This window comes from Bombus pascuorum, chromosome 5, assembly GCF_905332965.1.
Source record: "Bombus pascuorum chromosome 5, iyBomPasc1.1, whole genome shotgun sequence".
In the NCBI taxonomy this organism is placed as follows: domain Eukaryota; kingdom Metazoa; phylum Arthropoda; class Insecta; order Hymenoptera; family Apidae; genus Bombus; species Bombus pascuorum.
The window spans coordinates 7,291,381-7,318,533 of NC_083492.1; the positions used below are offsets into that span (position 1 = coordinate 7,291,381).

Sequence of the window (27,153 nt, forward strand, 5' to 3'; positions counted from 1 at the left end):
TTGATGTATATATATTGTATGTGTTATGTAAAACATTTCGAAATTAACATTTAACATAAAACATCTTAAATATGTATATATATTCTATATGTTATATAAAACAGTTTGAAATTTCATTACTACGATAAGATATGACTGTCATAATTATACATATTGGTCAAATTTCAAAACAATCTGAAATTATAGTTTTTATGTATGTTTACAAATTAATTTCATATAGGACATTTGATATATTCATAAAATATTAATACAAGTATTCAAATATTTTCGAGAACAAATATAGTAGCCCTTAAAATGTTTAGCACGTAATACGATTGATTCTTATGAAAATTGATATTCTAAACAAATATTTTCAAAATATTTCAAACCTTAATAATAACTACCAAAATTAATTAGAAAATAGGTTTTAAGATCAGAAGAACATAGCAATCTACTATGATTCGAAAATTATAATAACCTTCAAAAATGTGACAAAAATTTTGACCAATAGGAAGCAAGTATCATAGGAAACTAGCGCTCTCATTGGAAGAAAGTATTTCGATATAATACGCACACATATATCTCACGTGTTAAGAATGCGGTCACTGAACTTGTAGGCTTTAATATTTAAATATCGATTAAAAACAATTTCAACCTCAAGGTATATTCTGAGCAATCGAATAAAAAGCCAAATAAAGAAAACTTAACAAGTATCCGATCGTACTCGTACTAACTCTCAAATATTTAATTTCAATTTTATTATTTTTTCTTCGTTTTGCACACAATTCTTGTTTGAAAGGCAGTACTTCACGTGCGGATGTTCGAAGACTGCTCATCCCAACAGATGTGTTCCGAGCATATTTCTTGACTTCTCGGTTTTCCTTGCAAATTTTTCCTCTGGTCAGCCTCGATTCTACAACAAAACACAGAAACAAAATTAATTTCTTTCTGTTACGGATAATCGAGCCCCGGATCATCGAATTAGCAAGAATATCTTGCTTATAAATACACGTTCATCCTCGAACAGGTGAGCGATCTACTTTTCGCAACACCATTTCATCGAAAATTTCGTCTTCTTCACCTGTTGTAAATATCTTCGCAAATTTAACGTATGCATTTCGTATTGCTGTTTTTTCCCTTGGGATACGCTTGATTACGCGAATTAGATCACATCGCAGGTAATCTTTGGCACATCAGTCACCTATTTTATAGGTTGGGTATATATCAAAGTAATTTCGATGAAGAGAAAGTATGTTATAATGATCTATTAAAGAGAAAGGATCGAAGACTGTGCAGTTAAGCTAAGATGCACGATGTCCACGTTTTTTTATGGAGTTCATTGCAGCTAGAAATTTATATGAACCTTATTTTCCATTATCATCGAACACCTTATGTGCTCATTTTGATTAAAGATATCTAATAAAATTGATAACGAAATCTTTAATTTTCTGGAATTTAAGTTCCATCTCATGCGTTGAGAGATTTAACAAACGATCATTTTGGTGTAAATTTTTATGTAATTTTTGTAGATTTGGAAGCATGGACACATTTGCAATAATATAACAATTATAACATTATTTCAGAATGGCTCGTGGACAACAAAAGATTCAGTCACAAGCTAAGGCAGCCGAGAAGGCTGCAAAAGTAAAAAAGCAACAAGGACATAGTGCTAATGAACAAAAAAAGGCTGCACAGAAAGCTTTAGTACATGTGTGCATAGTTTGTAAGGTTAGTATGTTATCTATTTTTAATAACGTATATTATAGACTTCAGTGTATTTAAAATTAAAAAATAACAATCTGTTTGTAGGCACAAATGCCAGATCCAAAGACATACAAACAACACTTTGAAAACAAACATCCTAAGAATGACTTACCAGAAGACTTAAAGAATATATGAGAGTGAGATGTTGCGTAAGGATACAGGTTGGGATGGAGCAAGAGCAACAAAAAAATTACTACAAATGACAAAGTGATATAGTTCAACGTTCAACTAATCATTAAATAGTCTCATACAAAAAAATAAATTAAACCTTGTTAGTGTTTAAAATGAACTATTGCACAGTTAACAATTGAATTTTTGTGCACAGTCCAAAATTGTACCATAATTGGTATTCACTTGCAAAACTAAATTTTCTAATTTTCTTCCAATGATATTCAGTAATGTTCATCAAACACGTGATTACTAAATTTTCACTTGATTAAAACATGTATATTGCTAATAAATAAAGTTAATCGATTTAGTAGAATGATTACGAATGTTCATGCATACTTTAATGTTACAAGCAGTGAAAGATTATTTGTTGCATTGGCTTCTTTAACTTAAAAATAATTAACGTCTATGTCTCGCATTCAGAATAGAATAGAATCAAAGAATTAAATGTAAAAGGAAATATTTTATCTGCGAGGAACAAGAAACTGCCATTTTACAGTGTTTCTGCCAATTAGTCTACCAATAAAAGTATTGTATCCGTAATATCTTTGACACATAACTTTTTCTATGAATGATCATTAAGTTTTCATACATTCAAGCCTAATTTTCATTAAAAAAATAAATTATGTTTTACGCAGATAATATTAAGACGGAATTTACTAAATATTAGTTTTTTTACAAGACTAAATTTTAGCATTTAGTACTTAAATTCTTTACTGTTTCATACTGAGAATAATCGATTCAATGGACTCTCCTCTCTGCATTGTAGGATTTGTTTTTTGTTTCGTAAATGTTTCTGTCTGGCACTATATATTTGCTATTATGCACTAAAAAGAAAACATGGCAAAGCACTGCACAATCATCTAGTATTTAGCAAAGAATCTGTTATTCTCTAGAACTTCCAAATATAATATATCATATCTGAAGTATGCTTTTAAAAATTTCTACCAGAATCCCTGTTGAAGATTACACATTCGTTTTTCAGTACTGATGAGATTAACGGAAACTTCTAGCATGCGTTTAATATAGAAATAAGTATGCGAATTATATGTAATTTGTTCTGACAAAATAATTATAGAATTTTACACCACAAATTGTTATTTTGTTCAAAACAATCTACGATCATCCTCACCTGTAAAAAAGATTTATCTTTAAATAATGTTAATTATTTATCGTTTTAGTTAAAAGAAATAATTATAAATAAATAACAAAATTGTTCTCAAAATAATGTTGCTGCACTATATTTTGAGGTGCTATTTCTTTGATGAGGTATCAATAAATAAAAAGAAACGCGTGAAAATTTGATAAAATGATGATATGATATCATGTGACAATGACATGAAAGCGTTAATAGAAAATTCTATTTTTTACTTTTCTGTGAACATTTTGTCGTGTCACGATATGTCATGATGATTTACCAACGATTTCAAGTGAAAGCGGGAAAAATATTGCATCATGCAAGCTCATGAACACAGGATCATATATATTGTACGCATCCGTGATCATCGTTCAGTTGTTCTGTGTGCTTCTATCACAGCGTGCATTAATGCTAATTTCTAACTTGTTTTGTTATTAATTTTTCATCTTCACTTATTTTTTCACGTTTGAATATCTTTCGTGGTGATCACAATATTTTTATCTTAATCCCATCATCGTTTAGGAAGCAACAAATTGCAGTTTATTTATTCAGAAGGTACAATATGTTTTAATTTCATAAATTTAAATGATATATTGCATGTTCTTTCTTTATTGCATTGCAGTGAAGGTAAATTGCGAAATATTCTGTAATATAGTCGAGCAATAGATAATAGATCGAGCAATGTAATTGTTGAAAATAATGATAGGAATCGTATCAATACATAACTTAGTAAAATATTTAGAAAAAATGTAAAGAGAGATATGTATAAAACTATAAAATAAGATTGTAAATATTAAAATTTTGTTTAATAAATGAAGAAGTTATGGCAATTCTGAATGATTTATATGTAAATCACGTATTACAGTTACGGTGACCCATTAATTCGTCACATTTTCATAATAGATATGTCATAATTGAATCATAAATAGTAGTCGAATTATCTAAATCCTAGATAAGGTTAATGTACGATGTAAGTACGTTACTTCTGGGACGTCGGTTATATCGAAAGATATATATATATATATATGTATACATTTATGGAAAATTTAAAGATGTAAAAATATATAGGATACATAAAGAAAAAAGATACATATATATTTATCCTATATATTTTTACATCTTAAAATTTTCCATAAATGTATAAAAATCATTTTATATCCCTACATTATTTCTGATCATTCTAAATCCAATAATAATAATAATAATAATAATAATAATAATAATAATAATAATAATAATAATAATAATAATAATAATAATAATAATAATAATAATAATAATTTCCTACTGTATACAGGCAGGGACGGAAGAAAATTCCAGATTCATATTTGTGTATAATAACTACATTACATTAATAGTAACTTTGCTGTCCTAAATATATTTTACCATGCTGATAACAGTCATCTATATTATATCTACTCATAACTTCATTCTTTTTATCAATTATAGCTTCTTTCTTTAGATTGTAATATTTTTTTACTGTATATCCTTCAAACTTTCTTTCGTCTTCCACTGTACCTTCATAAAAATCCTCTAAAAACAATAATCGATAAAAGTAATGTATCCGTCTGTAGATAAAACGTCTATCTATCAATCAACAACTTCTCTGTATGTTTCACAACCGCGAGTCAATGACGTAATTCAATAACCAAGTTCAATCTATTATATTTTATATGAAAACATTTTCAGTGCCTTCGATTGAAAAAATTGAGAAGAGATGGATTCCATATTTCGCACGAGGTCGTTAGGTACAGCTGCAGAAGGTGTTCGAGATCAGTATGCTGACGGGAGAGCAGCTAAAGTATGGGAAGTGTTTATAGGCGATAAAAATCAAAGAACTCAGAATTATCGCGACTTTTTGGTCGGTATGCTGAGAGATAAAGGGTGCAAGAAAATTTTGGATGTAGCATGCGGGACTGGTGTGGACTCGGTGATGCTACTCGAGGAGGGTTTCGAAGTGCTCAGTGTAGACGCTTCGGACAAGATGTTAAAATATGCTTTGAAGGCACGATGGGAACGCAGGAAGGAGCCAGCGTTTGACAATTGGGGTAAATATTGTTTTACCGTGGAATATATGTATATACGGAGTGTTCCATTTATTTCAAATGAATAATATCGAATATTATTCGTCTTGGATTCATTAATATCTTATTTACTTTTGTTGGTATAAAAAAATCCTTTAGATTCAGATAAATTGATTCAGAACAACGAATAGAGTTATTCGAAAGTAATTAAAGATATTAATGAACGCAAGATAAACCGAACACTAAATAACATATTACGAATGGAAACGTTTTTTATTTTTTGAATAAATGAAAATAAATGAAAATTAATTCCTTCAGCTTGAAATTAATATTAATGTTTTTATTTGGAACGCAAATCGTTTTTAACGGTAACTGAATAAATTAATAAATTCGATTATAATCCTCAATACCATAAGGTATATATATGTATGTATGTATACTAATATTAGCTAATAATTTATATCGCAAATGATATTACTCTTTTTTAGTAGATTATGAAATTCGTTACTATTGTGAGATTAGCTAATTAACTGAAATATAAATATTAAATTGTTGTTATTTTCGCAAAGTTCATAGTTCGACCTAGTGCGTATACGATTAGCGAATATTGAGGTAAAATTTCCTATGTGTATTCGCTGCATGCATTGCGTCAAAAACAGATCAGAAAAGATCTGTTTATGTTTATCTGTTTATTCGTAATTTATATAACGCGACATTTCATAGTTTTCCATCGTCAAGAGAAATACAGAAAAGCAAGTATATGATGAAATCATTAACCCGATATATTCCTTTCCTCCCTGTTCGAACGTTTATGTGTACTGTAAATCGTTATTACTTATCACAACAAAGTGCAAAAGATTAGTACCTTATCGGAGGTCAATTCTTTCGCATAGCCGATTATTTTTATTTCCGATTGTTTTGCTGAAGATTATACTGAATTATTGTTACACTATAAGTTATAAGTTAAGAGTCAAGTAGATATGAACACGTTGGCTTTCATATCTTATATATTGCAAAACAAGTCATTCTTCATTTTTTACAATTAATATATAATAATGATACAATTAATATATAATAGAAGTGATATGACATGTTTATAAATAAAGGAATTGTTGTATCCAAAAAATTGAGAATCCAGTTGATGAATTATATCGAGAATATTTGCTTTTTATTAATGTAAAATTAAGATTTTGAGTGTTTCCTTTAATTTGAGAGAAGAGTAATAAAATTGAATACCTTGGCAATGTATTAATTATTTGTTTAATGATGTTCTGCAGAGATTGAAGAGGCCAACTGGTTAACTTTACCAAAAGATATTCGTCATTTAATAGGAGATGGATTTGATGCAGTAATTTGCTTGGGGAATAGTTTTGCTCATATGCCTGACACTTTTGGAGATCAAAGAGAACAAAGGTAATATTGATATATCTTACTCCGTATTAATGTATTAGTAGATTGCAACAGTTTTCTTTTCAACTTCGTTATCGAATGTAGGCAAGCATTATTGAATTTTGAACACTGCGTGAAACCCGGTGGCTTGTTGCTGATTGATCACAGAAATTACGATGATATAATTGATACTGGAAATGTACCGGCAAAATGCATATATTACAATGTAAGTATACTTCAGAAACTTCGAGTCTATAAACAAATAAATTTTCGATTTCTTTCAAAAAAATTATATACGAAATTCTATCTATAGATGCGTCTTAAATACTTTAATGCAAAGCATTCAAATGTAAAATATTCAAATTGAAAGTATTAAAATTTGGGCCTTCGAATTTAAACAATTCGATTTTGGCGCATGAACTTTTGTAATGTAATCTTTATTAGAACTATTTTTTATGGAATTTTAGAGTCAACGCACAACAAACATTAAATCATCGGTACTATTCGTTTCGGGAAAACCATCGATCGTCACCTTAGATTATATGATAACTTTGGATGAAGGGGAGGAAGAGGAAGAGCAAGTCAGCGAATTCAGACTGTCCTATTATCCACACAGGTTAAATGTGTTCAAGGACATGTTGGACGAAGCGTTCCATTACAGGGCCAAGCACACTATCTATGGCGATTTTAAACCTTTGGAAGAAATAAAGAATCCTGGTTTCTATATCCACGTGATGGAGAAACCAGAATATGCAAATTCAATAAAACTGTAAGCATTTCAACGAACACAACTTCGTCGTGGAGTTCTAATTTTCAACGTGTTTTATTTATTTTCTATTTATTTCGTACATTGCTGGAAATGCTATTTACATTTATTTTGAGCAGCTCAATCTGATTTAGTTTAACCTCTTGAGAACTCTTGCTCTGTATCATGATTTTTTTAATTTATATACTTTTTTGTACATTTTAAGAAACTTTTGCTGTGTTCGTTTTCTTTATATATATATATTATTATATATATATTATATATATTATATATATATTATATATATATATATATAATATATACACACAATATATATGTATAATATATATAATATATATATAAAGAGAGAGAGTGGGAGAAAGGAAAAACATATATTATATAATATTAGTTGTAAGTTCACACTGAAAAAGATGAGCAATAAAAAGAAGTAGAAGGAAAAATTGTGATTGATTCAAGGATCGATTCGCAAATAGAACAGCGGAGCTCGGTCAAGTTTTAATCTTTTTTTATTATAAGTTCGAAAGCAGCTTTCTTTTGAGTATTCTAGCCAGGCTTCGTTCGATGCTACAATTTGATCTCTCGACGATACGATTTTTCATCTTTTATCTTATGTCTTTTTTTTTTGTTTTTTCTTTAAGTATATTCGTCTCGGTGGTTTTTTGAGCGATCGTTGACGCCGATTCTGAACTCCTTGATCGACCCTTCGCTTCCGACCGTCGTTCGAACGTTCCACGCTTCGCAAAATAATATCAGGAAGACCAGTGAACATTAGACCACGGTAGATTCGAAATTTTGGTTAGTCTTCACGGTTGATGTTTCATTTTATGATGTAGTTGCTTAAAACAAAAGAGCTCCTCAAGTTTTAACCTCATTATCGATACTTCGATTCAATCGTCAGTGGCGCTGTTCAAATACCATTTTCCTAAATTAATATTTCATCTTAAACGATCCTTTAAAAGTCCTTCATCACTTTCTAACCTTAATTTCACGTTATCTACACCTTTTATAGGGAAGAACCATGAATAACCTTGCAATCAATACAATTTCTTAAGGATCAATATCGTCTAAGTCTAAGCAATCTCAATCAGAATCGGGCATTACTGATTTAAAAGATTCAATATTTACAGAATTCTGTAGTAGATCGATCCTTTGAGAGAAGATTTCAAGGTTATCTTAATTAAAGACGATTGAGCTCGAAGGATGATCACGATCGTAAGCATTTTGCTCTTAGAAAGTGCAGCTTTTTATTTTCGATCGAAGCTAGACATTTTATCGATTTAGATCCTTTCAAGGAGAGCTTTCGTCGTTATTATCAATCGTCGACGATCGCTCGAATTGAAAACAACAACAAGAACATGAACGCGGCGAGGAGCGTTCGCGTAGGACCATTCGTTCGTCGCGTTTCGTCTTCTCTGACTCGCGTCGAGATCGCACGATCGGATTCTCACGAGAGTTCGCAAACAGCTCGGCTCCTGTCGATTTTCCAACGCCATGAAGATCAATCGATCATCTGATCGGTTGACAATACAGATTTCTTTTATTTCGTTTCGTTCCATTTTGTCCTTGATAGAAAAATGAAAAGTTTATGATTACAAACACTCTCTTGGTTTACATACAACGTTGTGATACGCTGTTGTTCGTTACAGAATTGCAAATACGACGTGTTTTTTTTTTTTGTAAAACAACGGCGTTTCGATTTATAAAAGAAACATATCGTCATATATAGGAGCGTGAAGCTTTGTTTTGCGGTAACCAAGAGAGGTTATGTTTGCTAATTGTTTATTAGACAGTTATTTTCTATCAATTAGAAAAACATTATATTAATCTAAGATATAGAAAATCGTTGATTGAGAAACGAATTTTCATCCGGAGGATAAAAAAGAGATTGACGAATAAGTTGAGCGATGGTAACTGGATTGATCGATTTTTCGTGGCGTTCGATTACCGAAGAGCAGTTTCCGGAAATGACAAGGACAGAATTTACAAGGCCGAGGACTTGATTACAGTGCAACGAATTGCCCATATAGAAAAATGGACGAAGTGTTAGTTATAGCAAAAATTTGTTTACCCCCCTTTTCTTTTGTTCTAATAGTAATCATAATAATGATCATAATAATAACCATAATAATATATATATATTTTTTTCTTTATTTCTTTGTTATTCCGCCGGATAGCTACTATATAGATCCTCTTAATCATTTTCACAAAAAATTCGATACGATCACGGCTTCTTCGATCGTCGCGGCGATCACAGTCGTCGTCGTATAACTTTCTTTTTTTCTTTTCAACAAAAAGAATCTGTCATTCTTTCATATTGTTTTTGATTTTTATTTTAGAGAAAAGAAATATTAAGATATCAAATTCAAACAAAAATAAGGCATCCGCTCGTCTCCTTTCTTTCGAAATGAACGAGCGGTAGTTTCACAAAGAAATAAAGACAAACTTTCGTTCGTTCGTAAACCCGTCGTTGACAAATCGATGACGACGACGATGACGACGATAACGACCACGATGACGACGACGACGACGACCCGTGTCGCGACGCTCTCCACTCGAGTACGGCGATAATCCGTTATTGCAAAGTAGCTGATATATAAAAAATTGTAATATCACATGTTTACCATATCTTCTTTCGTCGTGTTGCCTGTTTTCGCGGCACCATATCCGACAACGACCCGCCTTGTCGGCATTTAGCTTCGACGCGGACACCAATTGCGCTCCTTCACCTCCGTCATCTTCGATTCTCTTCGAGAAATTGCTCCGTGCACAATGTGCATTGCACATACACACACTGTTCCACGGGAAAAATACGTGATGGAGGTTCGTCGTTGCAATTACCAGAGACGCGGATCGATCCACACTGGCGAAACACTCAAAAAGACCGCGTTGTCAACGATTCCAACATAACGGACCAATAAGTCGATCATATGTCGTCCACCTCGATCATTCGTGACTTCGTTATCGGCTTTGTTCGAGCTTCGTCGCGTTGAAAATTGGCTCGTTGCGAACTGGTACTAGAATGTTTCGATTTTGTCGAACATCACGAGTGGCGAGTCCGAATGTAATGTAAATCGGGGATTTTATGAAACCAATATGGCGCTGGGTTTATCGAGGAGATGAAACGCGTCGTCAGTCTTCGATATTTTCGATGCAACGGTTTACGGAAACGTTTGGTGGTCGACTTACCGGTCACCAATGGAACCGCCCGACGGAGACGAGGATACGTGCGCGAGAAGAGAAGCTCTCGGATAGCGAACAGAGCGAGTCCACTTTCCCGCCATTCCAATATCGCCAGTATTAGCAATTTCTAAAATGCCAATTCGAAACTGAAATTGAAATTACGTGAGTGAATATTTCTTGCAGAATTTCAAATATTTTTGTCGAAATTTTAGTAAGATTGAAAAAAAGGATTTTGTAAATTAACTCCTTGCCTTATGATCTTTTCAGTAGATACTCAAATGAACATTTTTGTAGCACCATGTCAGATGATGTGTTATGGATATGTTATATATAATTTGCAGTTAGATTAAACATTGTTAAAGTATTCAAACTTCATTACGAGTACAATATCCCCTTATTGAATTACAACTATAATGTTTGCCACGAGTATGATCCGATGTTAAGACAAGGGTTAATTTTTAAGGTTAGTATGAAAATCGATTGGAACGTCGGGCCGATAGACTGGATATGCAGCGTTAAAAAGGAGCAAGGCGCACCGTTCCTGACAATAATTCTCGATCGACGCGCGTCAGCTGCTGTAAACGTTTCAACGGCATGTTAAACTTCCGCGTTCGTTTTAAAGTGTATAGAAACTACGATAGAGCCAGCTATATCGTCACCGCCGCTAAAACCTAATTAACAAAGTTCTCGTAACTGCTCGATAATTCAACATCTTTCTCTTCATTTTCTTCATCTCGTTCTCGGTAACATTGTGAAATTAGAACTATTTCTGCATTACTCTTGTACGCTCTTCGTCTTCATGCCCCATACACACACAAACAGGCATTCTCGCATTCTTTCTTCCATATTTTTCGCTTCTATTTAATATTTATAGTATTTACACGCGTAGATATCCCTGTCAGCGCGTTTGCCCGTGTTCCCTTCGTTTTTTTTTCATTTATTCATTTTGAATCATTTTGGATCAACGTTCAGTGGTATGTTCGGGTCTCGACGATCCGTGGTTCCCCTTTAATCTGAATTGCGTTCAAATCTGGATAATATTACGCGAATGATCGATATTCGTTAATTAATAACGCCAAAAAGCAATGCTTGGTTCGTTAGTTTACAGAATTTAACACTTTAACGATTTAACTTTCTATATTTATACTACGATAGTGACCGTAAATAAAGAGAAGTAAACCCTATGCAACCATATTGTTCCGCCATATGCAATATAGATACATGAGGGGAATCGCGGCGTGGAAAAATGATATACATGTATATGTAACCTCAAAAGCTCCTTCGTTCGTATCGTTTCATCTATATATGTCGGCTTAAGCTAACGAAATATATATATATGTATATATCTATCAGAGGCTTATTCGATTAATCGCAATTCTCTCTACTCGTGAGATCAGTACTTTCCATCTTTGATTGTCCTTCAGAATTGTGTTATTCAAAGTTCTTTCTCGAGGCGGCAGCAACAGAAATACAACATACATATGCATATGTGTGTATCTATTTCTGTGTGTATGTATATATATACGGATGTATGTATACGTGGGTGATATATATGAATATTCTCGTTGTCGAATCGAAGTTTTTCTCGAAACAGAAAGCTGCGCCGGAAACCGAGAAAGAATTAGAGGAAAAGGAAAGAATAATCGCGATATGATATTTTCTTCCTGCTTTTTTTTGAACGTTTTCTTGTTGCAAACGCGTTGACACGAACCACGCGTTACTTTATCAGTTTCTTGCTTTTTCTATGTATATTATATATATGTATATGTATGTATGAATATATATACACGTGTCGTAGTTACAAGATATATATACACCTAATATTGCTGTTTGGCTTCTGTGAATGCCATGTGAACGCGGGATTAGGTCATGTTCTGCAATGTAACAAAGTATACGGAATCTTTGAGTTTCCGTAATGGCGTTTGACATTTGTCATTATTGAAATATCGCGACCGGAAGTTACAGCACTTCAAGTTCGGTCAAAATGGAGAGTTTTATTTACTTATTTATCTTTTTTTTTCTTTCATGCTTTTTTCCTTTCCTATACTTTATTCGTTCTTTTTTATATTTTGCTTTGTTAATATTTAAATCTCGCGCGACCGCTACACTGGAAATGCAGCCATTCGAGGCGTGGTCGAATTGACTTTTAACAATTTATAATTATTCATTATCGACGCGTCATGGTGGGTTTCGGGAATCATTATCGAATTAAACGTCTTCATTGAATTTTATTTTATATTTCTTTTTTTTTCTAAGAGTCGAATAGAAAAGCTGGAGGAACAAGGAGAAGTATGTTGTTTAACATGTTTAAAAAAGTAAGAATGAAAATTTGTCGGTAGCTTCTAGGCACCTACGAGAACTGGTTTCTTGGTGTACCTTGAATTCTGTCTCGTTGAATAACTTTATAACCTCAACTCTTATTATCTGTCTTTAGACGTTTAAGAGGTCGCTTTACGGGCAAGGTCTCCTGAAGAGGATAGTGAGAATACTTTCCGATGGGAAGCTTAGAAAAATGCAAGGGTGACCATGAGAGCACTTCCGGTATTAATTTTCAAATTACTTTCATCTAAATCTATTGTAGGATCTCTATGTTCTTTTTAGAAAGATAAAGGAACAAGATGAAATAATACTAAACCGAAAAGAATATAGTGAACATACCACAATAAGCAAAATCTAAGTGATTGGGGTTAGGTTAGATTGAACTTAAAGTTAAAAACAAATGACCCAATTTCGAACCTAGTGAAACAAATTTAGCTCTGAGGTTTAAAATGTTTAATGAATGTTCTCCCAGGATCGTCACGACTAATTTTCACACAAATTCACGCACTTGTAATCGATTTTTAATCATGTACACGCATACATACGTACATAAAGCATACACACACGGTTCATTGAGACGAAACTATCGAAAAGCCATCGATCAACGTTCGCGAATCTCGTTTTTTCGAAGCTATTGACTGAAATAGAGGAGAGAAATAAAAAAGGGGAAACGGTAAAAAAGAAGAACACGGCACCATGGTGCAGCGATAGCGATGCAACGATAAACGACTTGACAACGCGTCTCGACGCCTTTCGCGTCTAATCACAGAGCTCGACTGTCCGATAACTCAAATGCAGAGAACATTATGATACTCTCTTTATACTAACTTTTACTTTCTTCAAATTTTCAACGCTCTTATAATAATTAGTCGTCGAGCCTGAACCGTTCCAAGCAATTAAAGAATCGTGTAGCATTGTTCATTTTATAGTTGGACCGTTTATTAACAATTTTTTCATTCAATTTATATAGAATTAATTAAGGAATGATAAAAAATGAACAAAGAACGTGAACAATGATTCTCTAATTGCTTCAAGAGTACATATACATACATGTATGTATATATCGTTTTTCGTCTTCTCTTTACTTTATTCTTTTTTATCCATTTCATACGCTTTATTCTCATTCTCTTCCTTATCGTTTCCTTTTCTTTTGTTGTTGTTGGTTGTTGTAGTTACTTAAAATCTATCGCGCGCAACCACGAGTCTAGCTGATATCCCCTAAAGATGCGTGTAAACCTACGATTACAGTGTGTGTGTTACCTTACGTATTAGAACGTGAGTATTCTGAATTTTGTTAGTTTCCATCCTCCTCTCTTTTAAACGTTCGATGTCTCGAAGAAGCCGTCGCAAGCAGTATATAATTCGATATACTTTTTTATGTATTTTTTCTTTGGTTTACTTTTTTGCTTTTTAATCGCGTGTTTGGCCATGCAAAAATATGCCAAGTTGTATTATAATAGCGGGATCGTTTCGTCGGCACATCCCCCTTTTATTTTTGCTCTCTTATGTCTTTTTAACCTTCTTTATAGAATTTCTTTGGTTTCTTTTCTTTCGTATTAAATTCGAACGACAATCGCCGATCCATAACCTCAAAAATCAATATCTTTTTCCCCGTGTCGGATTCGCTCTTCACGCGTACCGACGAATGCTCGCTGAAGACCAGACGCGAAGCGAGTAGCGAAAATGCAGCATGTCCTTAAAACGTACGCGGTAAAATTTTACAGGTAGCTTACTCTACCGGTACACTCGTCTCATTTCGTTGAAAAGAGTTCGCTGAAACAGCCGTCCTTCTCTTCTTCAAAGAAACTAGAAATCTTAACCTCGACACAACTTCCATTTCTTTCCGATTATGATAACTTCCAAATAGCTATTTTCCTTTCGATTAGATTAGAATAGGACCAGCTCCGACGATTCTAACCAACCACATAAAACTTTCTTAAGTCACATCTAATTCCACCATACTTAATCCTAACCTTAACAAAATTATTCCAGAGAACGGCAGTTCGTTCCAGCGATTCTCGCCAGAATATCAGCCTCGAGACGATCGTCCGGAGCCTTAAGAACTTTCACAAGTATTCCCTAGGTCTGGGCGGAGGCCGTTTTCTGTCGGACCTGTCGCTTCTGTCCGTCGTGGTGGTGTTCTGTTCCCTGTCATCCGTGCACTCGAGCATCTGCGTGGTCTCTGTCGCCTCCGAAGGACTAATAGGCTGACTAGCTAACGGTGCCAACGGTGCAGCTCCCTTGTTCCTTGATTTGCTTCTTCTCTTCCTCAAAATCAACGGTCCAAGGGATGTACCATCGTCCCCTCTGGAAGTGGACGCTTGGGCCAGTCTTTCTAACAACTCTTTACTCATTTCCCTCGAGGAAGTCTTATAATCACTACTACTGTCCTTCAATCTGTCAGACTGTTGCGATTGATGATGGTGATGGTGATGATGATGATGCTCTTGCAATTTGGAGCTTCTCTCTGTGGTTGTACCCTGCTCCCTGTAACCTTCGGTCGTTGACGTGGATGCAGTCGCTATAGAAATTTTCTGCTCTGTGCTTCCCCCAGGTGTTTGCGTAGCCTGGGAACCCTGTTGACAGCTAGAAGTACTTTGTGGTTGACTGGTTGGCTGAATCTGCGAGGAACCGCCGCTACCACCCGTTGAAAAATTGTTCGAGCCCTTTTGCTGCGGTGGAGTAGCCGCAGGAAGTCTTGTCATTAGCGTCTGCAGCATGTCCTCAATCTTTGCTAATCTTTGATTGACTCGTTGCACTTCCAGTTTCAGATCAACCTTCACCTCGAGCACGGCAGCTAGGATTTCACGATCGTGGCTCGGCTGAGTGGTAATTAGTCCATCGTCATAGCTCTCCAATCGGCGAAGCTGGAGCTGCTTCGAATCTGCCGCATTCTGCTGCTGTTGCTGCGTCTCTTTCACGTTTTCAGCATCACCCGATTCTTCGATGGTACCGGTCAGCTTACCGAATTTTGGGAACACCTTGTTGCTACCGGCACTAGAACTGGGACGGGTGTCCCTGGCGCTTAAGGATCGTTTGAACGTATCTACCCCGGTTCCCGTCTCGCTTCCGGAGTCCAAGCTGGAGCTTCCTGTGAAATTCAGGCTTTTTTGTGATGATTTACTTCACTAAAATGTTTTATTTATATATTTTATTGTAAACAGTTACGCTAGCCTCAATTGGTATCATTGGATCGTGGATATATTTAATTTATAGATTAGGTTTATTACTAACGTTATTGCTTAGGTTTAATACTATTAATAATATTCATCATGTAATATGTAGAATGGAAAATGAATTATTACGATCACATGATACTCAATTGTAACAATTAAGGGTTTTTAAGTTTTCATCTTCTAGGTTTTTATTATTCATTGACCAATAGAGTCAAAATTTCCATCACAATGATCGTTTTACAATGGTTTCCATAGGATGAAGCAGAAATAACACAATCAAAAGTAGAACATTTGTAAGGATTGCAGGTAAGCCGTACAAATGATCTTTTTTTGCAAGTTCTTCCCAACTTCTATTTTTCAATAATCTTCTCTCATGAAACCAAGCCTATTGCAATTGCCGTATTGACATTTGCAAGCATTACTTTCACTATCTTCAATTACTTTCGTGTCATTTTATACAAAAACAATATATCCTAAAAAATAATTCGTGATTGAATTAAAATAAAATTGGAAGAGAATTTGAATCGAATTGCACAGAAATGAAAAGAAAACCGACATATGATAAAAATTTGGTAGTTTTCAATTACCTAAGAGTCGTCCCCACTTCCCGGCCCGTCCTTTAACAGCAGTATTCTCGTCCGCTGTGGAGAGTTTCCTGGCGTGCGAGGATTCACCCTCCTTTCCATCCTTCCCATCTTTTCCGTCTCCTTTCTCCACGTCAGCATTGTGTCTCTCCCTGCGGAACCTGGATAGAAAAAAGTAGAGAGCGAGAACGCCCGTGTTTAGTCGTGTCGACGTGATTCGCTTTTGTCTATTTACATTACTGGGATTAAGAGGCCAGTTTCACTAGGCGATCAATTAAATAAAGGGGGGAATAATAAGATTACATGGTGTATACAAATCATGGGTAGGAGAATAATATAGTACATATTTAAATTTGTTCTCTTTTTTTTTTACGTCCAAAAGTTTCACATATGTACGTATTTCTTCTTTTCATTTTTTTGCCTTTTTTAGGTTTGGTTGAACTTTTGTGAAACTTTTCTGTCCCTCGATCGTGTGTGATCGATAATCATCATTCAGCGGCAGATTTTTGGGAAGGATAGATACGTATATATGCAAAATATATATAAATTGATATATACATAGGTATTTATATACATTTTACATATAGTCTCGATATTATTTTTGGTTAGACGAAGAACAGTCGTCCTTTCTTTCTTTGTTCTGCTACTGGTGCCGCTTTTTTTATTGGTGGCAAATGAGACAAGTTCGTTCTACTGAGGCTAGAAAAAGGGAGACAGCTCCAGCGGTGTTCACGAGCAACCTACTTTGATGTGCCTACGGGATTCGAAAGAAAATATTCTCGGTGGTGATAAGATGCCGATAAGACATACGGGAAAACCTGGCAGCGTCGATGAACCGATTGTGGCCTCGTACCTATCAAAAAAAGAAAAAAAAAAAGGAAAAAGGTAAGTATAAAATAAAGCTCTTACTGAAACATACACTTAGGAATACGTACATTGAGAAAAGAAATAAAAAAAAGGTCATAAGTAGATGTGGGAATGAAAAGAAAAATAATGTTGCACATGTTACAATTTACAACGAAGGTACGAAAGCAAAAGTAATTTTGGAACTATGAGAGGACAAAGGCTGTGCACAATGATTCATCAAATTAGTACGATCTATTCAGAAATTTTGAAATCGTTTGAAATTTGAATAAATATGTTTGGAAAATTTGTAAGTTTCCTTACAAAAAATATTCAATCATTCATCTTCTTTCTCTAACACTTTGTTCGACCATAAGAGAGATATACTTGTTTCAATTTCTTTACCCGATCTGAAACTTGTACAAAATTATTGAAAAATCGAAAAAATGAAATTTGTCTTTTTTTTTATCTGATCATAATAATTCGATTATCCACTGTTTATTATTATTTCATTGACGAAATTTTGAACGAAAGTTTCGTGGTGAAAGACACAGGACGACATTCTTGTTGGTCGAAATCGTGGTATCTGATTTTCTGTCATGAAAAGTCGGGACACGTTGTCACGGTAACTTTTAGGCTGAATTGGTCGACTCAGAAATTTCGTGCTTGATCCGTAATTATATCGTTTGCCCGTTGAGAGCATCAAAGTTTAAATTACTGGTTATCCACCGATGTACTCTGATGGGATACGAGCGAAGAATAACAAATCAGAGTATGTAAATAAGTAAGTAGTCTTCGGCATGCGTATCAGTCTGTTCCCTTCGTCGTTTCATTGTCCTGGGAAAATAAGCGGATTCTTCCCGCGGGATTTTCTAGAAGAATGCTAAAGAAAATGAAAGATCGTGGATTAAGAAAATATAGAATAGAATTTTTTACATAATTTCTCTATTAACAAGAATTTCTTAATTTATGTAATTAATACCGATCCGTGGTTAATATGAATTTTCAAAATGTGAATCTTCCAGAATTTGCTGGAAAATTAAGGAAGGAGATATTTCTTAATTTCCAAATTTCACGAAAATCTAATTCGTTTATTATACGGAATGAGAGGCAGAGAATTTCGGTGAAAGTAGTCGGTTTATGGTCGGACATAATTTGCCTCTCCTGGGTTCCAAGATATTTTCTACTTATTATTCATGAATCTTTCAAGGTCTTCTAGAGATATTACGAAATGTACAATATTCTGAGATAATTTTTCTATTAGTAACAATTTCCTAATCTCACGAAAGGGACATTTTTAAAGATCGTGTCGAGCAGAACAAATTTGAAAATTCCAACAATGATGGTCAATCTATGATCAGACGCGTTTTTCTTTCTATTTCATCCACGACGTTCCAAAATCTCCTGGAAACATTAAGAAATTTAAAATAGGATCAAGATAACTTTCCTAATTTAAAAAGTAAAGTAAAAATTTGTCAATCTTATGAAGAAAAGTACCGAGTACAATACTGACAATTCCAATATGCTGGTGACCAATTTATAATCAGATTGTGGTAATTTATTCCACAGATTTTCTAAAATATAGCTGGCAAAATATTTTCTTGTTATCCACGAATCTTTCAATATTCCTCTAAAACAGGAAAAAATCATAAGCAACCAAATTTTCGCAATTCTAAATCGCAGTAACCAGGTAAATGATGAGATTTCGCACGATGGAATTTCTATTCAGCCCCAATCGTGGTTCATCGACGCAACGTTAGATGATACAGTAGTATAAATGGTAAACGAGCTGCCTGATTAACTGTGGGAATGCCATCGAGCGATCAACTCGCACCACTCGATCTGAATAAGACCAAAGAAGAGAGAAAAAAAAAAATAAAAAAAAAGATAGAAAAGAAAATGAAAAAGTATACCGCCACGGTCGTCCTTAATCTCTTCGTTCTAAATTCAGTATCATTATTAAAAACGTACTCTACGAATCTATCATGCACGATAACATGCCACGGTCGAGGTTTCTAAAAAACGGTCGATTAAAAGTTAGACAAAAATTCGAATAATTGTTAGAGGATCGTTGGCAATCTGGCAGTTTTTCAAGCAGCTACTTGGCATCGTTATATATATGTACATATATATATGTATTAAAATATACGTATACATATTACATATATATGTATATATATAAATACAGGTGACAGAGAGAAACTTGAATCCTAGAGTGTGTACGTCACATGCATTCGGCGTTGCATAAAATCGTAAAAGGATCGGATGCTCGAGGCGCGATGGAGGACTCTGGTATTTCTTTCAAACGGATTCGTACACTTCTTAGTTTTTCTCGTTTTAATAAAGAAAGAAAAAAAAAAAAAAATGCGAGACACTGAGAGAAAAAGTGGACTAGTCCTAACACTTCACAAATTGGATAATTCTCTATTTAAAATATATATGCAAATAATTCAATGTAACAACTGATTTCATTGTATTATCTGGTTTGATTTGGAAACAATGAATTATTTTCTTCCCTTTTGCATGATTCATCCTTAAAAGCTACCATAAAAGAGGAGTCAAGTCTGTAGTATCATGACATTTTGCACCACTTTATTCTTTTTCCATTTTGGAAATCAGTGAATTCAAACAGAGTGCAATTAAATGTTTTATTACTATTCAATATTATGTAACAAAGTAACATTGAAAGAAATTTAACCCAATGATAGTTTTTAAGAGTTAATACAGCTCAGTGCAATAAATTAACAGATAGAACTACCGATCTTTGATATGGTATGCTTAATTAATTGGTATTAAGGTATGTGATGAAAATAGATCATATTTTTGTTACAATAAAAGTAAATGCTATCGAAAGTTAATACTATGAAAAACAGTTGCATGTTTTTAGTAATCTTAAAAGCAAAAAATACTATTTTGTTTGGTTTAGTAATTCTAGTGTTAATGTAATAAATTCCAATGTAATAAATTCACGTTTAGAGAAAATGTGACTTGGTCCATTTTTACTCTCAATACATCATATCGCTCTGTTAACGTTAACGACCGTGTCGTTTTATCAAGAAGAAGCAATAAAACAGTAAAATTGCTCTGAAGTAATAGAAGAGATTCGAAATTGAACGAAACAGAGAGCCCTCGAGTTTGCTCTATACAAATCCTGGTTCCACTAAGAATATATAATATACGTATATATATTTATGGTGGGAGAAAAATGCGCATAACCCTCTAAAGCCGTATATCTTACAGCACTCTAGCATTCGTCAGAACTGCAGTGATCGTTAAAAATGACAAATATTGAATATAATGGCATCGGGTGATGTGTACGCATCTATAAACGATGCGACTCCTGGGCAAATCGATTTCGAATTCTCGCTTTCATCATTTAAATATCATTATACCAAAATTATCAAAGGACGACAACGAAGACAAAAAGAACGGTACGACAATATTAGGATAAAAAAAAGAAAAGAAAATGATACATATAGAGTGATAAGAAAGTCGAGAAATGTTTACATGGTGTAATTTTTGAACAACAAATCAACGAAGAAAGTTCAGTCATAAGAATGTTGCTTGAACCTTATTTTTCAAGTTATAAATAATTTAATTCTCTGCTAGAAATACACCGTTAGCTGCGTAGATTTATCCTTCTCACTCTATCCTTTTATAACTTCCCAAAATTGTTCTCCCTTTTAATTTTGGGATTAAAAACGTCTTGAAATTGATGAGTCACATTTCCTGTGCTCTATAGAACAGTAATTTTAAAATTGGATATATTGTTAGTCAATTTCCATATTAAAACTATCTCTTCATTTGCTTCTTAGATGAAATATATGTTTATTAAATATACGTCACCTTCTTGAATATCTAAAAAATACCAATAGCATAAATTATACAGTCTAATATGAACGAAATTAAATTAACAATTAAATTTGTTTTTTACAAAACATCGTCCACGTATCATCTATTTTCAGAAAGCAAATTTTTGTATCCATCTTATTTAACCTCGTCACAATTTCCTCACGTAATCTGCCCTGTCTCAGAGCGACAAATATATGATCTACACAGTAATCCATGCATTACCAACGTAAAACCAAATTGTTCCTAACTTGAAAAATAATCCTCGAATGATATTTTTGCACAGGAGCCCTCTTCACTGTCTCAATATCTAGGCTCACACTATGTAAAATCGCCCGGTCTTTTGACATCCTGCACAATATAAATAAAAGAATGTTTGAAAAATAATAAATGGAAAAAGATACATGGTAAAAAGATGGCATAAAAGGGTTCCGGTTAAAAGACACGGGAATTCGATTTACCCAGGTTACTTCGTAGACGTGCTGAGTGAGAATACATATCAGTTTCTCTTTCAAGCGTGTGTACAGCGATTGCACATCCGTGATACCCTTCGAAACCTTTTTCTCGAGAAAAATGCGTATCGGTCGCCCCCGGATGAGACGTTCGCGCGAATTGCATAAAATCGGTACGACACGACCAGAAGAGGAAGAAGAATAAGAAGAAGGAAGAAGAAAAAGAAGAAGAAGAAGAAGAAGTAGAAGAATAGCAAGTAAAAAAAGATCGGTTTCGCGGGTCGCATTCGTTCGATTCAATTTTCTTTTAGATACGAATTTCTTTTTTCTTTTTTTTTTTGTTCGACGTGTTTTTTTGGTTTCACGGTTACGTGTAAATACACGCGATCGGAATATAGAAAAATTCTGCACGGTCCATCGTTGCCGGTAAGCCGCTCGTCCCGAGGTGGATCGTGTCGATCTAAAAAAAAGTTTTCTGTTTCTCGAATCTCCACGTAAAAAACGTTCACGCTCTCTCAACAATTGCTCATCCGTGATATATAAATAATTTAGGCAGGTATACATGTACAAAATCGACCCGTATAAGTATGTATATATACATATATATAGTAACGATAGTTATAGTCGTATAGTTGACGACTACAGGGGAAGAACACGATAATTAAATATTTTTACATATATTAGTTATTTTGATTAACTCTATATTATACACTTTCACAGGGAAACAGCTTTAAAAATCTGTGATATGTGCTATTATTATGCTCTTTATAATTTCTAAAATATGATTTTTGTGTTTAATTTAATTTTAGCCTCATTTTTTTTTTAATTTAACTTTTAGATTAATTAGCCAGTTTTAAAAGACGTGCTCCTTTAACTTACCAGGTTATTTCTATTTCCAGTCATATGAGAAATTTTTCTGCTTGAGTCACATAAAATGACATTAAAATCCAGAAACTACCAAAAACTATAGTTATCATGTTTTTCCCTTGTGTGTGTGATCTTCATTTCTAAAAATATAAATATATCTAGGGATAGATGTATGTACATATGTATATATACATATATACATGTATATATAATATGTATGTAGAGAAAAATCACAGTTGAGAACAATAATAATAATTATATATATATATATATATATGTGTGTGTATATATATAACGATATACAATCATAATAACGATGGTTAAATATAATCATAATGAGAAGAATAATTAATCGAATCAATATAAATATAGAGTAATAATAATCAATAATATAAGAGTGTACGTAAGAAGTAGCAAAGATGGCAATAAAAAGAATGAAGAAAGATAAATAAATACGTAAGAAATGAAATTGCCTAAAACTGGGCCAGGGCGGCAGGACGTTCACGGTGAGCTCCTCGTCGGAATCCTGCTGGGACCGTCCATTTGCGGCCCTGCTCACGCCGATCTGGGCATCCCCGTCGGTCTTGAACCTTTACGGACAACAGGCCAGCCAAGCAACGATCAACAATCAACAATAATTTACCACAGCATACGATACGAAAATTTTCTAATTTTTTACTTTTTTTTTTTTCTTATATTCTTTGCATTGATATAATCATCAATCACGTGTGCTAACATAATCTCTTTCTCTCCCTCCCTCTCGCACACGCCCTTTCACGCTCGTGCTTTCGCTTTTTGTAATGTTAGTTAAGAGTATTATTGATTCAGTAGTCTGTAATTGGCGCCCGAATGTTTCTTCTCGTATCATTATGCGCGTGTATTTCATAGATTTTTGGACTTTCTTGTTCTTTATGCTCTTTTCTGTGTTTGATTTTTGAGCGATGAATCTTATAAGGCTTGAAATACACACGTATAAGAGGGAAAATATCGTTCACACGATCCCATTCTCGCTCCTTGTTCTCTCATTCGATATTCCCAGCGAGATTGCGCTTTAAAAAAAAGATACATATATTCGTCAGCCTGTTGGATTTGCGAATACAGATCAGCTGTCCACTCTGCACGGCCTTTCACGTGATCACAGAGAATCGAGGCTGCACGTTAATTATCTCGTGAATACGTATTCGTTTTTTAAATAAGCTGCCTTAATAACTATCCAGTTTAAAGAAGGTCAGTTTAAACGTTCGTTAAGATATGCTTTAAGTAGTAATAGAACTCCATAGTCAGACGTAAGTTTCTAAGTCCATATGGTTGATGCGTTGATTTATTTACGAACGAATTCGTATCCACCAAAATTAATTCTAATTGTAACATCGTAACCTCTCGCAATGCTTCTTCATTCGACAACAAAAAAATTACAACGAAACCTGTAAATTAAAAAAGATTTTTTTCTAAGTAAAGAAAAAAAAGATATTTTTTTACTAATATAAAATTTGATTTTTTCATTGGAGAATGAGAGAGAGAACACTAAGAGAGGCGTTAGTTATTTAAATAGAATGGATCGGATGTTATCCATTCGAGCTTGACAGGCAACAAATCTGTCCCTACCTCGAGAAAATTTTGCGCACCAGGTGATCCTGAGCTTGATCTAACTGCGGCTCGTTTTTCCTCCTCTCAGCCAGCTCCTTTTCTCGACGGACATCCGCTACCTTCCGGAAGATCAGCTGCACAAAACGATTTGATTCCATTTTACGCGCTTAAATAAGCATAATAACAAGTACACAAGCTCACGAAAGTATTTCAACATTCATGGAACATATTATGTGTGTTATACGAAACATTTGAAAATTCCAGACTCGACTATTACGACTGTATTGGTAAAGTTTAAGACGAATCTGAAAATATATGCAGAAAATTAAAAAAATATTTGATAGAAATACATATTCTGCAGGAGTCACAAAAGTATTTAAACAATCGATTATTTGCTATATTAATAAATTACAATATAACGGTGAAACGGTCTTTGGTACTAATTGTATGTTTAAGACTATTGTTAATATATTATTCATATTATATGCAAGTTTCTTTTTACTAAATATATGTCCGCAACAAATACCTTTTTTTATTAATTAACTTTTACATACATTTTCAGATTGATTGCAGATTTGACAAATACAATCGCAACAGTCTTGTCTCATTACGATGATTATATAACCTCAAAATGTTTTTAATAACACGTGCAGTATATAATCCGTTTTATGTAATACAGTAGCGGACAAAAGTTTAAGACGAAATGGAAGAAATAAATAATTGATTTACTTTCCATAAAAAATATAAATACGGTGTTCTACTTTTGGTATTAACTAATTGTACATTTGTTTGTACACTTAGAAAAAAAATTTCATTTTGATATTTTGCTCAATAGCTAAGTTATAAAAAAGGAACGAAATCTGTATAATATTTCGTCGGTCAAAAGTTTAAGACTATACAAAAAATATTAATTTTTGGTTAAAAAATATACACAATTTTTGTTTAAATTCAATATTTTGTTCAATATCCGTTATTTCTTATCCCTTCGGTACATCTTCTTGGCATAGAATCTATTAATTTTTTATATTAATCTACCGTAATATTATTCCAGGCTGTTTCAATCGTAGAGTAAAGTTCATTTAAATTTTTCGGTTTATAACCTTGTACTGTCTTTTTTATGATGCTTCACAAATTCTCGATTGGGTTAATGTCTGGTGATTGCGACGGCCACGGCAGCACGGTGATATTTTCTTCTTGAAAAAACTGTTTCACAACCCGAGCCGTGTGCTTCGGATCATTATCATTTTGAAAAATAAAATCATCACTCATATTGTTGCGTGCAAAAGGTAACATTGTGTTCTTGAGTATGTCCTTGTATTGAAAACGGTCCATAATTCCATTGATACGACATATCGGACCAGGGCCGCTTCGAGAAAAACACGCCCACACCATAACGTTGCCACCACCATGTTTAAGAGTTTTTAAAACGCACTGTGTTTTCAAACTTTCGCCAATTCGACGTCTAACGTACCGTATCCCGTCAGAACAGACGCGATTGAATTTCGATTCGTCAGAAAACAATACCTTTTGCCAATCTTCACTTGTCCAATGCTTATGAGCTTTAGCAAATGCAAGTCGTCTTTTTCGATTCCTAGAACTCAGCAGTGGTTTCTTTTGGGGTTTTCGTCCTCTTAAGTTAAAGTCTTCTAATCTTCTCCTAACAGTTCTAGCACTAATTTGTGTATCGTTTTCATAGTTTATCTCCGCAGCAATATTATTTGCACTACGAAAACGATCCTTTTCGCTCAATCGATGAATCCGGCGATCCATTTTCGGTGTTGTTTTCCGTGGTCTTCCGTTTTTCGGTTGATCGCAATACATGCCTGTCTTTAAACATTTATACCAAGCTTGTTTACAAGCTGTTTCTGACCTGTTCACTATATTTGCTATTTCGGTGAAGGTTTTACTTTGCTTTCGCAGCCTTACGATTTGTTCCCTTTCGTTTTCAAGTAAATTCTTTGATTTACCCATAGTCTGTTCCTACCTAAATGAATTTTAAGCAATAAAAGGTACACTAAACAATGATTTTGACATTCCAGAATCAAAATGTTCAAAAACTGTACTCGTACTCACGTTTTACACAGATCGTCTTAAACTAATGTCCACTGTTTCCAAGTGCTAGGCGGTAACTAACTGTTGTAACTCCTACATTGTTTGTATTTAACAACTGACTGTCTGAGGTTACGAAGGTCAAACATACAGCTACGTTATTCCAAAGAGACAAACCGAATAGAAGAACAATATGCGTATAAGATGTTTGTAATCCGGTTTACAAATCATCGTCTTAAACTTTTGTCCGCTACTGTACGTACAAGATATACAAGTTTAGATTGTCTTGAAATTGTATCAATATAATCACGAGAGTGCTATCTCATTATTGCGTTATTGAAATTTCAAAATGTTTTACATAACATATAAATATCTTAATATGTCCATATATAATCGGTTTTATGTAATCAAATGTATACAATTTCAGATTGGTTTGAAATTTTATTAATATGATATTTGTATCTCATTATAATAATAATAATGAAATCTCAAGATATATGTATAGTATATACAATATGGACATAAATGTTTCTCATGGTAAGTGTTCAAATACATTCATGATCCAGTGTGTATCAATTAGCTTGCGAATTATCTTATACTTTCTAATATTTTCTTACATCTTGTATTTTCTTGCATTTTCTGCAACATTTGCAGAATATGGAATTCGTTATGGAACGCAGTATGCTCGGCGTAATTAATCAGGATGAACGACACGGCGCAGTTGGAACGACGAGCGATTATTTATGGGGCCCGGAACAATTATTTATGCTCTCGAGTCGCTCCTTTGCTATTATTAATGGTCTAGAACGCGTTGGACCCTTTATCGGCTTTTTTACACCCCTTGCTATGTAGGTGACCATTATTCGAGTGTTAATAATCGTCCTTACGCTTCCACATCATATATATAAAACTATCGAAATAATCGAAGCATCCTTATACAAAACACAAGTGTCAAAATTTAAAAATTTTTGCCTCTTTTCTATTAAAAAATGTTTTACTTGCCAATGGGAATACGTACT

The 27,153-nt window shown here is 33.8% G+C and overlaps 3 protein-coding genes across 16 annotated transcripts in view; 2 read left to right on the forward strand and 1 right to left on the reverse strand.

Moving 5' to 3' along the window:
• Positions 1–643: 643 nt before the first annotated feature.
• On the forward strand, positions 644–2,750 carry LOC132907506 (zinc finger protein 706-like). 2 transcript variants are annotated; one of them, XM_060960679.1, is made up of 3 exons: positions 644–1,006; positions 1,563–1,707; positions 1,789–2,750. In XM_060960679.1, exons 2-3 carry the CDS (start codon positions 1,564–1,566, stop codon positions 1,876–1,878), a joined length of 234 nt encoding a protein of 77 aa, XP_060816662.1. In that variant the 5' UTR covers positions 644–1,006; position 1,563; the 3' UTR covers positions 1,879–2,750. The 2 variants fall into 2 exon arrangements, with proteins under 2 accessions (XP_060816662.1, XP_060816663.1); XM_060960680.1 differs by lacking the exon at positions 644–1,006 and adding an exon at positions 1,023–1,157.
• Positions 2,751–2,903: 153 nt separating this feature from the next.
• On the forward strand, positions 2,904–7,253 carry LOC132907498 (glycine N-methyltransferase). The gene is made up of 5 exons (XM_060960668.1): positions 2,904–3,604; positions 4,739–5,097; positions 6,351–6,486; positions 6,568–6,688; positions 6,930–7,253. The coding sequence occupies exons 2-5, from the start codon at positions 4,767–4,769 to the stop codon at positions 7,233–7,235; spliced, it is 894 nt and encodes a 297-aa protein (XP_060816651.1). The 5' UTR covers positions 2,904–3,604; positions 4,739–4,766; the 3' UTR covers positions 7,236–7,253.
• Positions 7,254–13,862: 6,609 nt separating this feature from the next.
• The window catches only part of LOC132907478 (potassium voltage-gated channel protein eag), a 147,994-nt gene continuing 134,703 nt past the window's right edge, over positions 13,863–27,153 (reverse strand). For 9 of the 13 annotated variants that reach the window (XM_060960608.1, XM_060960610.1, XM_060960614.1 and 6 more), the window contains 4 exons: positions 24,104–24,219; positions 22,972–23,088; positions 16,491–16,648; positions 13,863–15,818 (listed from right to left, as the gene is read on the reverse strand). In XM_060960608.1, coding sequence (XP_060816591.1) covers positions 14,794–15,818; positions 16,491–16,648; positions 22,972–23,088; positions 24,104–24,219 — 1,416 coding nt within the window. In that variant the 3' untranslated portion in view covers positions 13,863–14,793. The remainder of the gene's footprint in view (positions 15,819–16,490; positions 16,649–22,971; positions 23,089–24,103; positions 24,220–27,153) is intronic. The other 4 variants (XM_060960612.1, XM_060960613.1, XM_060960618.1 and 1 more) reach the window with 1 other exon arrangement.